This window comes from Petaurus breviceps, unplaced genomic scaffold (assembly GCF_028583685.1).
Source record: "Petaurus breviceps papuanus isolate PSGF00001 unplaced genomic scaffold, PetGlider_PUasm1.0 90895, whole genome shotgun sequence".
NCBI lineage: Eukaryota > Metazoa > Chordata > Mammalia > Diprotodontia > Petauridae > Petaurus > Petaurus breviceps.
In genome coordinates, this window is record NW_027187372.1 from 26,940,114 (window position 1) to 26,957,318 (window position 17,205).

Genomic DNA, 17,205 nt, shown 5'->3' on the forward strand with positions numbered 1-17,205 from the left:
GGAAGAGAAAGAGATCTTGGGTCCATGATCAGGATTCTATGAAACATCAATGTCAGCTAAAGATTGGGAATCAGAAATCAAGGAACCTGTCATTGATCAGGGCCACCCCCTGGGGTTTTTGTAAAGATAAAATTGGGTGTGAAAGTGCTCTTGGAATTATTTTTTTAAGAGGGAGGGGGTGAGAGCCCTCTATTCATATATGCACTGAAGGACTTGATTATTATTATTATTATTAATTATCCCAATCAATGATTCTATCAGAGTTGCAAATGAAGATTGTGAGAACTTTGGAGTCCCAGGCCATGGCCAGAATCTGAGAATTATCAGGAAATGCCCTCACCTGCACCTCTACCCCCACTCCCATGGAACCTCCAACTACATCCAGGAAAGGGTTAAATCACTGTGGTTCCTCTTCCCTCAGTCCCTTCCCCTCCCACTGCCCTACCATTCTGGTTTAATTATTTCTCTGTGTAATCAGGCCTCTCTCTGCTTCAAAATGCCAGGCCTCCAAAGCCCAGCACAGGGTATATTACCTTGCTGTGAGGGTTTTAATTTCTCTTTGTCCTGGGCTTGCCAAAATGCTGCCTGTTCCTAGTCTGGCAGAGGGTGGAGGTGGGGGAGAGGGAAAAGCTCAGGGCCCAGCTCTCAAGCATAGGCACCGAGTGGAAGGTTCCCTTTTCCTGGGCACCCATGATCCTGTACAGTGGTACAAATCAGCCTCTCGAAGAACTAAAAGTGAAAATAATTAAATCATCTCCTAATTAACAACAAAGGAGGAGAAATGAGGAAACATCTAAAGGAGAAGAGGCAGATAAACACCTACCATGGGACCCTAGTTACTGAGTGAGGGCCATATCTCCAGATTTCACCAGAGAAACTGGGGTTTGGAAACAAAAGCTGTAGAAATAATAGGAAGCGTAATTGCATGTAAAAAGCACTCATTTAGGAATCAGAAGATCTGGGTTCAAATCCTGACTCTACAATTCATAACCTATGTGACCCTGAACAATTTTTGTCCCTCTCTGGGCCTCCATTTTCTCATCTGTTAAATGAGGGAATTGGACCAAATAGACCCTGATCTCTTTCTAACTCTAAATCAGAGGATTGTGACAGAGATCTAATCTGGGAGTCCATTCTGTTGAGGATAGCATTCTAGGCCTCCAGACTTCCTGGCTTGGTTGGTAGTGTGTACTGCATACAGTAAAGAGATTTGCTCTTCCTTCTGCCTGTCCCTGATTCACCTAACCCTAGCAGCTTTCTTTTTTTATTTTCCCCCCCTTTTTGGAGGGGAGAGGGCAGGGCAGTTAGGGTTAAATGACTTGCCCAAGGTCATAGGGCTAGTAAGTGTTAAATGTCTGAGGCCAGATTTTAACTCAGGTCCTCCTGACTCCAGGGCCGGTGCTCTATTCACTGCCCCACTTAGCTGCCCCGGCCCCATCAGCTTTTAAAGTTGAGGTTATGGGGGACGGCTATGTCAGAGGTAGGAATTTCCTCTACCAGTGCAGATGCCAATCATCAGAGGGAGTATCTTAAGGAGCTACCTTAAAATTCAGAGATGTTGTTACATGGCTTGCTCATGGTCATGAAGCTAGTAAGGGTCAGATGTGGAATTTGAACCCAGGGTTTACATGCCACAAGTTCAGTGTGACATACCCCTATAACACATTGCTGCCTAGGGAACTAGGTGGGACAGAGAATAAAACACAGGAACTTGGAGCCAACACAGGACTGAGTTCAAATCCTGTCTCAGATACTTATTAGCTATATGACCCTGGGCAAGTCACTTAACCTCTCTGGACCTCAATTTCCTCATCTGTAAATTGTGGGTAATAATAAAACCTACCTCAAAGTTCAAATAAAATAGCATGTGTATGCAGTGAATAGAGTGCCAACCCTAGAGTCAGAAGGACCAGAGTTCAAATCTGACCTCAGACATTTAACATTTACTAGCCATGTGACCTTGAGCAAGTCACTTAACCCCAATTGCCTTTCCCCCCTCCAAAAAGCAATAATAATAATAATAACATATGTAAAATGTTTTGCAAACCTTAAAGCCCCCTTAAAAGTTCTAGGTTCCATATTATTGCTCACAACTACATCCTTCCACAAATAGTATCTTGGTGTCTCTGTAAGAGACAAAACACAAGGATGAAAGGACCTCGGATAGCTCTGGGCTGGTGGGACGATATTCTCATTACAAGATCCTAGCTGAGAATGAAAAGAGAATAATAGCAAAGGTTAAGTCAGAGGGCCTCAAGATTAAGAGACGTCGATTTTGTCCAGCTCCTTTCCCTTCCCATTCCTTGGATTCCCCCTCAGTAAAGAAGGCTCTCTGAGGAGGCTGGCACGGAAGCCGAATGAGATCATTTTCTGCCAAAGGCTCTCTGGGCAAAACACTTTAGAGGAGGACAGAGGGCAACTCTTTGAGATAGACGGGCCTTTCTCCTCTTCCTTTCTCTTCTGCTCCCTCTCTTTGGCTGGGCTGCCTTCTGGAAGAACTCCTCACCCCCCTCCCTTTCTGCAGGTGGCTCCCCCCTCCACCATGTGGGCCTCAGCTGTCCCCAACTCTAGGCAGTCGGCACAGAACAACATGAGAGCCCTTCCCAGCCCTGACCATGATTCCTGAGATTTTACCACAGTGAAGACCTTGGGAGATCTATTCTCACTACCACACCCCCTCCATATATGCCCCCCACACATACAGCCTTCCACTACCACCTTGGAGTTGAGTTCCATCATTTCCCATTCTCACCCCTTCGTTCCAGGAAAGGTTAGGACCTCTTCACATGCAGGAGCAGAGCACAGGTCACAGGACAGGCTGTGATTTCCTTATCTGGACTAAAAGGTCTCAGAAGAGCAATCCCTTCAGTGCTGCAGGCAGGTTACTGAAAGTGCCCTGACCCATAGACTCAAAGAACAGGTGCTAATTTACATGCTATTCACTTAAGTAGAAGCACTCTCCAGGCTCTGCTCCTTTCCCAGTAAAGCCCCCTATTTTGCAGTGTCAAGTTGGGTGAGTGCAGAATGGGAAAAAAACACTGGTTGGGTTCCACTTGAGGGCCCTGCCTGGTCTCTGTTGCCTTACTGTTCTCATTTCTTCCTATAAAGAAATGGAAGGGGGCTGAGGAGCTTCTGCCCAAAGTCCCCCTTCTCAACCTTGGTGAGTAGGGGGACTCACATGGAGCAAGGAAAGCCTCAGATTCCAAAACCAGATGGCAGGCACACAAGATTCTGGAGCACCTTGCAGCTTTAACGGAAGGGGATGAGAGATTAGAGGTTGTCTGAGAGGATCCCCCAAGTGGTTCAGTAAGTGAACTGGTCTTCTTGCTGGGACATTGACCCCTCTCCCCCTAGTCCACCATTCTGAGGCAAGATGAAGCCATAGGGCAGACTTCCAGGAGGGGGGAGGAGGCAGGGGGACAGGGCCATATGGGACAAATAAGGAGTGGCAGAGGGATGGCTGTGAGGGAATGAATGCACGGCTCAGCCTCCATCCTCCTGACCGAAGCAGTTGCCTAGTGGACAGAAAACTTCTCATGTCACTCCCCCCTACCCCAGACTATGTACATAAAAACACTTCAGAGCCCATGTATTCTAGAAAACAGTAGCAAAATTAGCCAGGGCTTGAATGACAAACTAGGCACCTGTGGGTTTGTCATTACCTTTTTGGAATGGGGTCTCCACCCTAGCCTCAGAACTACTACAATTGAGGCCTTGTCCAGAAGAGGTCCTTGGGTGGTCTGGTGAAGTCTATGTATCCCTTCTCAGGAATGTTTTTAAATGCATAAAATACAATACATAGGATTATAAATGAAACCAAGTATATTGGAATACAGTTATCAAAATATTTTTAAAACAAATTCATTGCCCCCAGATTAAGAATCCCCAGTCCAGAAAGTCACACAGGAGGAAATGGGATAGGGTGTTGTGAGCTCAGTTTAGAGGAAAACATTGCTAGCTGCCCCACTTTGCAGAATCCCCCCACTTTGTCTGGACCCAAAGAAAACCCCTCATGGTGGGGCAGAGTAATGCTGTTTCCCCAGCTGACCCAGAAATACAGCTCATCCCAGCCCTGGAAGTCTCTGAATGAGAAAAAGCAAGATGCATGCTTAGACTCTCCAGATAGTAGCCCCACACCCATCTTCAAGCCCGGGTGCTGGTTCTCCTGACTCCTCCTCATTCTGGACTCCACAAACCTCTGTGGGTCCTTCCCACACCAGCATGAGGCGTAATAAAAATAACAACATTACTATTAACTCTGATTTACATCGTGCCTTTATGGTTTACAAGGTGTTTTCTTCACAATCCTATGAGGTACATAGCACAAGGATACTTAGCCCCATTTTTCAGATGAGAGTCATAGTCCAGAATGCTCAAGAGCTGGAAGGGTCTCTGAGGTCTTCTCATCTGTGATTTTCTAGACTGGGGATTCTTAATGTGGGGGCAATGAATTTGTTTTAAAAATATTTTGATAACTGTATTTCATCTCCAACCCTCCCATTTTACAGACAAAGAAACTGAGGCCCAGGGAGGTTAAATGACTTATCTGAGGTCATGAAGCCAGTAAATAATCAAAATGAGGACTTGAACCCAGGTCCACTGACTCCGTGATCAATGTTCTTCCCACCAAACCACACTTTCCTCCCAAGGAGAGGACAGAGCTAAAACTCAGGGATTAAGTGATTTGCCCATGCTTATACAGCCAGTAGCATCAGAGCTGGGATTTGAGCCCGTGTCTCCAGGCACCAACTCAAACATTCTTTACTCACCACCCCATGCTTTACTGAGGGCACTCAGAATTGGAACACTCATGATGTAATAGATTATAAAATTATGGGATTTAGAGCCGGAGGGCCTTTAGAGCTACTTGGGTCCTAGTCTCTCATTCTATAGATGAGAGAACTCAGAGAAGTGTCTTGCCTTAACCCTCCAAATACCAGGACACAGTTTAGGAGATAAAAAGTTTCTACCTGGATACACCAAGGAAGCCAGCAGGTCCAGGCAGATAGGTCTAGCTGAATGACATCCCTACCTTTGAGAAAGGAATCTAGAGCCGCCACCACCCCCAGACCCTTCTCTTCCCTTGATCTCAAAGCACATCCAGCTTTCCCCATGGGTGTCTGAACAGTTCAATTTAACTAGAAAAGCTAAAGACCCTACCCAGGGAACCCTATATGGGAGTTCCCCACTGTTGGGTTTTTTCATCCTTAATACTAGGTTTCATTATGCTAAAGCAGCAGTTCCTTAGTGGTCAGAGGGGTAAGAAGGGGAAGGGAAAAAGCCTTTATATAGCACCACATGTGTCAGGGACTACACTAAGGGCTTTACTAATTTTATCTCATTTGATCCTCCCAACCACCCTGATTGGTAGGTGGTATCCTACCTCTTTTTACAGTTGGAAAAACTGAGACAAACAGAAGTTAAGTGACTTGCTAAGGCTCACTTAGCTCACAGCTAGTAAGTGTCTGAGACCAGATTAGACCTCAGGTCTTCCTGATTCCAGGCCCAGAACAGCATGCTCTATGCCACCAAGCTACCTAAGAGACCAACTAAATGTTGAGGGATGGATGGCTGGTCTTGGAAAGCATTGTCCTCATCTCTGTATGGATTCCAAGAGGTTCATATGATGCCTCCATATGAAAAAACTGAGGCCCATTAGCTGAATGGGCTCACCCCTGAATAGGGGAGACAGTAGAATATATAGAATATGGGCTCTGAGGTCAAAAGACCTTAGTTCAAATACCCCTCTATGTGACTTATATACCTGTGTGGCTGGGGACAAATCAATTGGTTCAGATCTTGACTCTGGTACCTCCTACTTCTGTAAATCATGGGCAGATCACCTGATACACCCCCCCCCCACACACACACACATCCTCACTCCAGCTTCAGTTTCCATTTTGGTAAAACAATATGCTTTTAGTTGTTGGAGATTTCAGTAAAATAATGTGTATAAACTGCTATGCAAACCCACTACATAGGGGCAGCTAGGTGGCGAAGTGAATAGAGCACTGGCCCTGGAGTCAGGAGGACCTGAGTTCAAATTCGGCCTCAGACACTTGACACACTAGCTGTGTGACTTTGGGCAAGTTGCTTAACCCCAGTTGCCATCCAAAAAGCAAAAAACCCCTAACAACCCCCTGTATAATGGTTAGCTATTATTATCCTCGGTGGCCCATCCCAGCCTTCCCATGCCCACCCTCCCTGCTCCTCAGTTTCTATGGCCAGCCTAATTCTTTCTGCCTTTTCACTGATCGGGTACTCCTTTTTGTGCCCCTCCTGCCTCCCACGTTGTTGTGGTTCAGTTACTAATCTATGACCCCATTTGGCAAATTTTCTTGGCAAAGATACTGAAGTGATTTGCCATGTCCTTCTCCAGCTCATTTTACAGATGAGGAAACTGAGGCAAACATGGTTTGCCAGAGATGAGTAGTTAGTAAGTGTCTAAAGCCAGATTTGAACTCAGGAACAATGAATCTTACAGACTCCGTGGCTGGCATTTTATCCACTTCGCCACCTACCTACCTCCTATTACACAAAGTCTTTCCTAAACCAGTCCAGTTAGCTAGGGCTTGGTGATTAGTTTCTTAAGACTCCTTCCATTCTTCTTTCTCAGTCTTCCTTTTGAAAGATTTACTGGTCCCATCTTCTGTGTCCTCACTTGGTGAGAATAAAAGAGGCTAGGAAGAGGCTGACCCCCTGCCTTTTGCACAAGAGGAAACTTTAGCACAGAGCAAGGGGAGGAATCCAAGCCAGATTCTCCCTAGTGCATAGGGGCAAAACCAGGAAGACTGGAAAGGCTGTTCCTCCCCACCACCCCCACCCAAAGGCACGGCTGAGAAAACACAAGGTCATGCATGCTCCCTGGCACAGAAGGGGTTAAATCCCTCGGGATCCAGGTGGAGGTCAGAGCCACGAGCCTCGATCAGCACCACCCCATCCGGAGAACGGTTCTGAATAGAAGATGCGGCAGTAGCTCTTTGTCTACCTGCTCTGGGTGTTAAAGAGCCAGCTCCCGGCCTGCACTCGCCTGTGCCTGGGACAGAAGTCACTGTCAGGGAAATGAGGCTCTGTAGCTTTAAGTACAGCTGTAGCTTTAAGTACTGAGCAGGAGTGGTGAAGAGAAGAGGAGAGAGACAGAGAGAGAAAGAGAGAGAAAGAGGGACAGCAGGAAGGTTCAGGTTCTCTCCCTCCAAATGGGCCACTGCTAATGCTTTTTCTGGCTGTCTCAGGAGGGTATAGGGGAAGGTGGGTTGGAGTTAACCCTGGGAGTGACGGGCAACTACCCAGTGGAGAGCTAGCTAGCCAGTGGGAAAATGCTCCACATGCCTGTGCCCAGGTCAGGGAGACCGATCAAGACGGTGCATTTCCCCAACAGGTAAGAGCACCTTTTACCTCAACCCTTCACCCCCCTTTCCAAGCATGCCCTAGTGGCAAAGTGGTGTGAATCCTGAGAACCTGGAGCCTTGAAAGCTGGAGAGCCTGCCTGGGAGCTCCTCTTTCTAGCCTGCCTTAGCATGCTTTGGGTGATGGGTGTGGGGTCTGCAAGAAGGAGGGTCTCTTGGCAGCCCTCCCTTTCTCTGACAGAGGGAGATTAGTCTGAGCTATTGGAAGCTTCCTGTCCTCCCACCTCCCCCACCCCATTGCTTTCCTAACCATTTGAGGGGAGGGATTTGGATGGGGGCTGATGGACCGGAGGTGTTGGGATTGAAGATGGGGACTAGCATTTCAATTTCAACCCACTCCTGGGACCCCCACTCCACCCCCCAGAGACTGGGGCAAAGTGGAAACAATAGCGAAACTTGAATGAACTTAGATCTTTGTGGAAATGTGTGTGCTCTGAATGAGAGAGTCTGAGCTTAGGAAAAGAGGCACGGGGAGCACGGACCAGTCCTACCATGAGGCTAAAGCCACTGTGCAGTAAGAGTATGGGATGGTGGAAGCAATGAAAAGCACCCTGCAGGGGTGCTGCTTCCTCTGATCCTGGGTAAGCTCTGGACACTAAGCCTGGGGTCCTCGTCTACAGGGAGAAGGAAATGGTTGAGTGAAAGGTGGAACCTGGCCGAGGACCGGCTGTGCATTTGAATTTATGAACAAGTGGCAGATGCAGGAATCCTCAAAGGAAATCTGCCCTGGGGAGGAAGGAGAAACCAGGAGAATCTATGCATAGACTATGGGAGCTAGAGGTGGTGTAGGGAAAGAACTGGTCTCATGTGCCATTGGAGATCTATGTGGAGAGATCTGATGAGAGAGAAGGTGGGATGGACTGCAGCTGTTTCATAAAAGAGAAGTTAAAAATGAATAAAGATGGGAAGCAGCAAAAGTACCTTTCAGCCCAGGAAGCCTGAAACTGATTTGGAACCTGGCATTCAGAGGGAGCATTGGGAAGTCCCAATGGCCTGGGGAAAGAGGCTGATTATTTCCCTTGCATTGTTTCTTGCCCTTCTTTCTCCCCTCTTCCCAACCCCACATGTACCCCTGCTTAGCCTACCATCTGATCTAGCTTATTAGAGAAATATACAGGTTGTAAATTGACTGTGGCATTGCAGAAGGGGTTCATGGGTGTTGCTGCTACCGCTGTCCCTACTACCCTCTACGAAGCTGAGGAACCCTCCCCACCCCAGCTTTTCCTCTCACTCTCTGGGGGACTGTGTCAGCACCCTCTGGTAAAAGCAGCTTCCCCTTCTTCCCCAGGGTTTTTGTGGAAGTTGAAGCAGTTGCTTCTCATTAGGAATCAATTGACTGCAAGCTTTGCACACAAAGACAATGGGGTTAGAGAAAAGGAATAAGCAATGTTGGGAGGATAAAAACGGTTAGAACATAGGAATTCCATCTTCCAGCTACAATTCCTGGGAGACCCACCCCTACCCTGAAGGGTATTTAGAGTGCTGGAATCCCCAGGTTGGTTGTCAGTCCCCACAAGGTTGTTGTTCCTAACTGTGAAGTCCCAGGGGCTTTGTCTCTTACTCAGGGTCAGACTGGCTGGTATGGTTAAGAAAAGAATTTTGAATCATTCTGCCATTCTGGTGATTGGTTGGGATAGTTGGGGGCGGGGGTCAAGGATGATGGGGGATGTGGGGCAATGGAATGAGGGATTTGCCAGACAGAATTGTTCGATTTAGGAAAATTGCTGGAGGTTCCTATTTCAAGGGAGACTTTGAAAGCCCCTATTTCTTGACCCTGAGTCCTCTGAAAAGAGGGAGAAAGTACTGGGGAAAATTCACACATAGCACACCCTAACCCAGGACCAACCCCAAACCCATCCAGTAGCTGCCTAGTGATAACTTGTACTGAGGAAAACCGTGACTTAGGTTGGCTCATGTCTTTCCCATCCCCTGAATGAAGCTAAGAATCCCTGCTATACCTTCCTACATCCTTTTCTCATAGTGTCTTTCCCCAACCCTAATTAACATCTTACCTACAGGCCACTAAAAACCTTAGTGTCAACCCTCCCCCAACTCTACTGAACCTGTACCATCTTCTACCACTCTCATTTCGACATCTTCCCCATACACAAACCCCCAGAGCACCATCAAATCTGTTACTGATCCACCCCCAGACAAGCCTGGGCTTTGTATGGAGAGTATAGTATTTTCTCCCCAGGATTAAAGAAATAAAAGAAATAAGGAGGGCTTAGCCTGGTGACAGTGGGGATCCATCTGCCCTGACCAGGGAAGGGCACAGGTTATATTACACTGGCATAGGCTACTGCCTACTGGGGTGAGATTGTGGTTCATGTGCCCCCTTGTGTATCAGGTTCCCAAATCAAATAAATGATGCTGATGGGGGGGGGGGGAGAGAAGAACAGGTAGGGAGAAAAATGGCAAAGGAAAAAAAACAGGCTACAAATTCTGGCATTCACACCAGAACCAGAAAGGTCCAAGTGCTTAGGCTACAGTTAACATAGGACAGGTTAACATTTGTGGTCTTGGAGGGGCAGCTTCATAGTGAATAGAGAGTACTGGCCCTGGAGTCAGGAGGACCAGAGTTCAAATCCAGCTTCAGACACTTAACACAAAAGCTAGCCGTGTGACTTTGGGCAAGTCACTTAACCCCAATTGCCCTGCCCTGACCCCTCCAAGGAAAAAGAAGCAAAAAAAAAAATTTGTGGTCTTGGCCTTAGGACATGCCAGAGAAACTGAAAACCTAATAGTGCAGTCAGAGGCCTTCCCTGGTACGGGCCTCACTTCTTACTGCAGGGACTACTCTAGACCCTCATTCTTCCCCAGAAGGGTTTAGCTTTGGCCAAAAGGGGCAAAAGCAAGGCATGCTGGCAGCTAGTTGGCCCAATGGATAGAGCCCTGGACTCAGAGTCAGGAAGACCTGCCTCAGACACTTCTTAGCTTTGTGACCCTAGTCAAGTCATTTAAATTCTCTCTCCGGCCTCAGCTTCCTGATCTGTAAAAACAGGGTTAGCAACAGCTCTTGTCTCTCACATGGTTGTTGGCGATTACCAAATGAAATAGCACACCTAAAGCACTGTGGAATCTTACAGTGCTTTACAAATATTCATTTGTGTTTTTTACTAATTCTTTAGACTCTTTCCTACACAGAACACCAGATCCAAGCTCTCTAGAGGGCCCAAGGAGCAAGACTGAAAAGATGTGTGGGGGGCAGCTAGGTGGCTCAGTGAATAGAGAACTGGCCCTGGAGTCAGGAGGACCTGAGTTCAAATTTATCCTCAGACACATAACACAAAAACTAGCCATGTGACCTTGGGCAAGTCACTTAACCCCAATTGCCCTCCAAAAAGAAAAAAAAAGATGTGTGGCTTTCTTAGGGTGGGACTCCTGGGGTGAGACTGAGGGATGGTGTGTGGTATATGACTTAATCAGTCTTCTACATCATGCTGGAAGGAAGCAGCTTCTGGGTGCTCTAGAGGAATGAGGGCCTTCATCTAAAAGCCTTATTTGATCCAGGGTAGATGGATTCCCAGGCCAATTTTTTCTTCTCAAGAGCATGATGCCAACCCATCACTAAACACCCTTCTGACAAGTGGCTTGGTAACATAGGAAGAACACCTGATTTGGAGTCAGCAAAGGTTTAAAATCTCTATTGTTCATTACCTATGTGACTTTGGGCAAGTCACTCAACTCCTCTGGGGCTTGTTTCCTCATCTGTAAAAGGCTCCATGAGGGTCAGCTAGGCAGCGCAGTGAATAGACCACCAGCCCTGGAGTCAGGAGGACCTGAGTTCAAATCCAATCTCAGACACTTAACACTTACTAGCTGTGTGACCTTGGGCAAGTCATTTAACCCCAATTACCCTCCAAAAAGCAAAAAAATAAAATGAAATAAATAAAAGGCTCCATGAAGTCCAATCTGGCCCTGACTCCAAGATTCTAAGACATATTACAGCCATCAAATCACCAGCATCCCTCCTGCCTCCACCACCCTGTTCATACAGGGCAGAGAACTTTGTAGTCTGGGCTCCTCCATATGTGTGCCTGAGCTTCCTACACTGAGGAATGTAGGAACAGAATTCACAGTGGTGAACACACTTAACCCCCAGCTGGCTCTCTGGGGCAGAGGGGCTGATAACTTGGCAAATATTTAGCCTCAAGTGAGAGGATAAGGATGAACTTTCAACAGGGGTATAAAGTCAGTAAGCAGTTTTATGAGACTAGGCACACACATGCCACAAGCAGACCAATATCGTTTTAACCCCTTCTTTCAGAGACTCTGCACCTTCACTTGGGAGCCCTTTGAAGACTGTCTTGGCACTGGGCAGGTTGTGAACGGTTTCCTCAGTTTGTTAGAACATGGTAGTCACTACCTGTGTATCCTGGCCAGATCTCCTAACCTTTTTGTGCCTCTGTTTCCTTATTTATAGAGTGAGAAAGTTAGATTAGATGACCTTTAAGGTAGGCTTTGGTTTTTCCCTTGATCTAAATCTGAAGCTCCTCTAGCTTATTTGGCTATCCTAAGCAACTGAACCAGACCAGAAAAACTAGATCTTGAGAATCCATCTACCCTGGAGGTCCTTGGGGGTTTGTGTTGGTCTGAGGTCCCACCCTGTATGAGAAACCTTCCAAAGTGACTTCCACATATAGGATTCTCTTCTTAGCTCTGGAGAATTCCATTGGTGGTTAGGTAGGAAGGAGAATTTTTTTTCTTTTTAAGTTAGCTATCAATAAGCTATGTGACCTCAAACAAGTCAAATGATAACTATATCCCTAGCCTGGGCCTGCCTTTGGACCTCTGAGTGTTTTTGTTGTTCAGCCATTTTCAATCACGTCCAACTCTTTGTGATCCCTTTTTGGGATTTTCTTGGCAAATACAGGAGTGGTTTGCCATTTCCTTCTCCAGTTCATTTTACAGATGAGGAAACTGAGGCAGGGTTAAGTGACTTGCCCAAGTCATACAGCTAGTGTCTGAGGCCAGATTTGAATTGAAGACGAATCTTCCTGACTTACTGCTTGACCCAATTGCCCCCTCTGAGTGTAAGAGCACTTTGTAGTAACACAGAGCCATGCAGAGATCATTCAGCATAACTAGGTTTTCTGGGCCTTTGTAGATTAAATCCTAATGGTGATCACCTAACAGTGATCCTAATGGTTTGTATTAAGTTTTAGGACTACAGCCGTGTGGCCCTTGGACACCCACGTCAAGGTCATTTGTTGGAGCATGAAGTTACTAACAAAGCTTTGTCACCTCGAGAAATCATTTTTCCCATTGGATTTATTGTCCAGGCATCAGAAACAGCTAAGGACATCCAAGCCACTATGTAGAATTCATGATTGTAGGGTTGCTGCTTTGTACGGTTTAGACACCCACAGTGTTATCCATCTCAGACCCTATGGTTTTGATGATTGGCCTCAGAGAGAGCACAGAGGCAATTATCCAAGGGAATGACGGAGTCCCCTGTGATTTAGTTTAGCTTTTGTTCAAGGGCTATATTACCCACTTAGGCAAACTGAGTCAATGACTTGATCCCGAGATGTTTGAATGGAGCCAACATCTTGGGGGAGGGCAGAGGGGTAAAGAAAGCAGCAGCCAAAAGAATTCATGTAGATTAATACTGGCTGGAATCAGACTGCTAGCAAGGAAGGAATGGGATGGAGTCCCTGTATAACACGGGATGGAAAACAAGACTTACGCCTCAGTGGTCATAATAATGCATCTGTATACATGTATACAGTGTTACAGTTTTCAAAGAAACTTCACACATATTCTCATTTGATTCTCAATAGCCCCAAGAAAGCTTTCAAGATAGACAATATTTTACAAGTGAGGAAACCAGGTCTCCCAGAGGTTAAGTGAAAGTAAATCTTTGGGTTTTCTGATTCCAAGTACTCCAAGGGACTATGTCTTACATTTTTTTTTTGGTGGGGAACTGGGGAGTAGTACAGTGCTTAGTCTAATGTTAGTAGATACTTATTGACTGGCAGTTTTTTACTACTCTTGCTTTATACAGTAGTTATAGTTAAGGGGACTTAATTTGATCTAATCCTAAGAACTCCAAAGGGGATATTGTAGGGAAGAAGTGAGGACCTGTAATAAATCTAAATCTGCATTATAAAAGTCATGTCGTTTGTTTAATAGAGTTCTCTACTACATCAAGATTTTTAAAAGCTATTCTCAAATGCCATAAGTACCTAACTTTTCTTTTAAAATTTATAAAACTAGGGTCAGCCAGGTAGCACAGCGAGTAACAGCACCGGCTCCAGTGTTGAGAAGACCTGGAGATCGAATCCCGGGCTCAGACACTTAGCACCCACCCAGAAACACCTGGCCGTATAACCTTGAGCAAGTTACTTAACCCCAATTGCTTAGGGGCGGCCAGGTGGCTCAGCGAGTAAGAGCACTGGCTCCAGTGTCCGGATGACCTGGATCAAATCCGGGCTCAGATACTTAGCACCACACCCAGAAATAACTGGCTGTGTAACCTTGAGCAAGTTAGTTACTTAACCCCGATTGCTTTTAAAAAAATAAAATTTACAAAACTACAAACCCTTACTTATAGTTCATGATATGCAGTGAATGACCAGAGAATAAATTCCAATACTAAATAGACCATAAATGTATAAAACTATGCCCAGACCAAAATATGTTAATGGAGTAGCAGACAATCAACCAACAATTATTTATTAGATACTAACTATACTCTGAGGTTCTAGGGATACAAAAATCAGTTTCAAAAATTAACTGTCCCTGCCCTCAAGGAGCTACATTCTCCTGGGGAAGAGAAGAGAATAAGCATTTATTAAGTACCTACTGTGTGCCAGACATTGTGCTAAGTGCTTTACAAATATTATTTCATTTGATCCTCACGATCATCCTGGGAGGTAGGTACTATTATTATCCCCATTTTACAGTTGAAGAAACTGAGGCAGACAGAGGTAAGGTGATTAATTTAATAGGATACATATAAAACAAATAAACACCAATATGCAAGTATAGAAAAGTTGGGAGTTTTCACATTTAGGCCAAATGGAGGTGAGTAGTTCTCTTTTACTAATCTCTTTTGATTAGTCAGGGGAAGAGGGAAGATTCCAGAAATTCTTGAAATAAAGAAGAGAGAGAACTTGGAGAGCTTTTGGATGAATGACTTTCCAAACCCAGAATGCATTTGTAGATGTATCAAGGGTAAGGCTGAAGTGATCAAATGACCATTTTCATGGCACACAAGCTCTACCATATTCTTGATAAATAACTTTGTTGTATATCGATGATAGTTTTTATACATGTTGCTTACAAGAGCTTAGGATTTGGGTCCCTATATAAAGTATGAGTACTTAGCAAGTTTAAAGACAGTTTGGTCATCGGCCAAAGAAGAAACACTGAGGGGGTAGCTATGACAATATTTCTGTTGAAAAAATTCTCTGGTTGCCTAGATGAGGGAAGTACTCAAAGATCATTTTCTCATTGCTTATAATATTTCACTCTTTTTATTAAAGTATGGTAATCAATATCCTAATGAATGTATTAATAATCTCAACTAGGATTCTTTTTAATTTTCAGTATTTCCTCAAAAATATAAAAAATTAAAAGTTTTTACTGTAACTTGTGGCTATAAAGTAATGAAACTAGTTTTATAAGAACCAGGATTGTTATTTTATACCGACATCCCTGTGGAAGGGGTTTGCCTCCTAGGATTCTCAGAAAGAGCTATAATCCCAGAGGACTGGCCAGTTCAGAAAAGGAAATAGAATCCAGATTCATTACACCCAAATGACTTCACAGGGAGTGTAAGGTCTTCTGCCACACCCCAACATCCATGGCCTCAGGAATTCAAGGAATAAAAGAGATAACTGGGTATTCCCAGTCTGAGAAACAAATGATAGGCCCATAATAATACAAGGAAACAGTTGCTTACTCACAAGGGCCTGGTTCCAGAGCTTTTATGCTAGGTGAGAAACTTATTCTGGGAATTTCCAAAGAACTGGCCCGTCAGCTCTCCCATCACAAATCCAAAAGTTCCTTAGAAAATACTGTACTAGTCAAGGGAATCAAAATAAAAGTTGGAACTCCTACCTAGACTTGATTTTGGTTTTTCATACAGCTATCTACTCAGGCAAGTCGAGTCACTCAGTCCTGTCAATTGTCCATTCTGTAAGATGGAACCAAAAACCTCTGCCCCAACTAGACTCCTGGGCTATGGTGAACATGAGTGAAATAATAGTGGGCAAGTGAGTTAAATTCTAGAGTTCAAAGTCAATATATGTCTCTTGGAAATCTCCACCCTCTCACCTCAACTTCTTTTTAGCAGCTAACACAAAAATCAGAGAATAAAGAGGTGTTGGGAAGGTTGAAAAGGTTGTAAGATTCAGCAGCACAAATATGACTGCTCTATCCCCCCCCCCCATCATCTTCAACTCACCTTGAAGGTCCCTCCATCTTCAGATAATCCAATACTTCCATAATGTGGCTCTCCCTGAATAGCCCCTCTTGAGGACATGAACTTTGGGCATCATACGTCTCTCAGCTATTGCGAGGCAACTAGGTAGTACTGTAGATAAGAACACTGGGTCTGGAGTCAGGAAGATCTGAGTTCAAATCCAGGATCAGATACTTACTAGCTATATAACCTCCTTGCAGCTCTATAAACAAGATACTCCATTTTTTTTTTTCCTAATTAAAGGAGTCATCCCTTCACTCACTTCTTAAAGAGGCCTATTCACTGAATGGGCATTGCCTCACTCTAAGTGAGAACCTAAAAAGGCCTTAGCCTAAAAGGGCCAAGAGTCTCCCTTTGCATCCAGGGTCATATCTAGTCATCTTGATTAATATCTGGCCATTGGACCCAGATGGCTCTGGAGGAGAAAGTGACACTGGTGACTCTGTATAGCCCTCCCTTATTCAAATCAAAGTCAACTACAAGTCATGTCATCCTTTCCCTGATGCCATGGTCCTCTTTGAAAACAAAGGACAAACACAAACATGACTCTGGGTAGTCCCTGGAATGCTCTCCCTTCTTAATTCTGTCTATGGGTTTCCTTTTAGACAACTCCTTTTACTTTTAATTCTGATGCCCGCCCTCTCTTAATGTTTTCCTATTTATCCTGTACATCAATATTCTGTACATATTTGTTGACTTGTTGTCTCTTCTGTAAGATTCTGAGCTCCTTGAGGGTAGGGATAGTCTTTTGCCTTTTTTTGGACCACCAGTGCTCAGCACAGTACCTTGCATATAATAGACACTTAATAAAGATTTGTTGGCTAACTGGCTTGGACAAGTCACTGTTCTTTTTTTTTTTTGGAAGGGGGAAGACAGGGCAATTGGGGTTAAGTGACTTGCCCAAGGTCACACTGCTAGTAAGTGTTGAGTGTTTGAGGTGGGATTTGAACTCAGGTCCTCCTGACTCCAGGACTGGTGCTCTATTCACTGAGCCACCTAGCTGCCCCAACAAGTCACTCTTAACCTCTATCTACCTGAGATTCCTCATCTGTGAAATGGGGATAATAATAGTACCCACTTCACAGGGTTGTTGTATGGATAAAATGAGATATTTGTAAAATGCTTAGCACAGTGCCTGCCACACAATAGGTAATAAATGCTAGCTATTACCATCATTATTACTTACATCTTTTTGTTATGTAGGCACTCTGACCTCAGAGATCAAATCTGTCACTGTCATTACTATGATATTTGCTTCTGAGATAAATAGTTCTACAGCAGAGATGACTAACTCTAGAGAGGTGTGTGTGTGTGTGTTTGTGTGTGTGTGTGTGTGTGTGTGTGTGTGTGTGTGTGTGTGTGTGT

At 44.9% G+C, this 17,205-nt stretch overlaps 1 protein-coding gene across 6 annotated transcripts in view; it reads left to right on the forward strand.

The window, feature by feature from the left end:
• The window catches only part of NAV1 (neuron navigator 1), a 355,581-nt gene that overhangs the window by 260,607 nt on the left and 77,769 nt on the right, over positions 1 to 17,205 (forward strand). Inside the window, exon 1 of one of the 6 annotated variants that reach the window (XM_069074557.1) lies at positions 7,002 to 7,378. The exons of the other annotated variants lie outside the window; for them this stretch is intronic. Within the exon in view, the coding sequence (XP_068930658.1) occupies positions 7,317 to 7,378 (62 nt within the window). The 5' untranslated portion in view covers positions 7,002 to 7,316. Of the gene's footprint in view, positions 1 to 7,001; positions 7,379 to 17,205 lie in introns of those variants that run through there. 6 annotated transcript variants of the gene reach the window in all.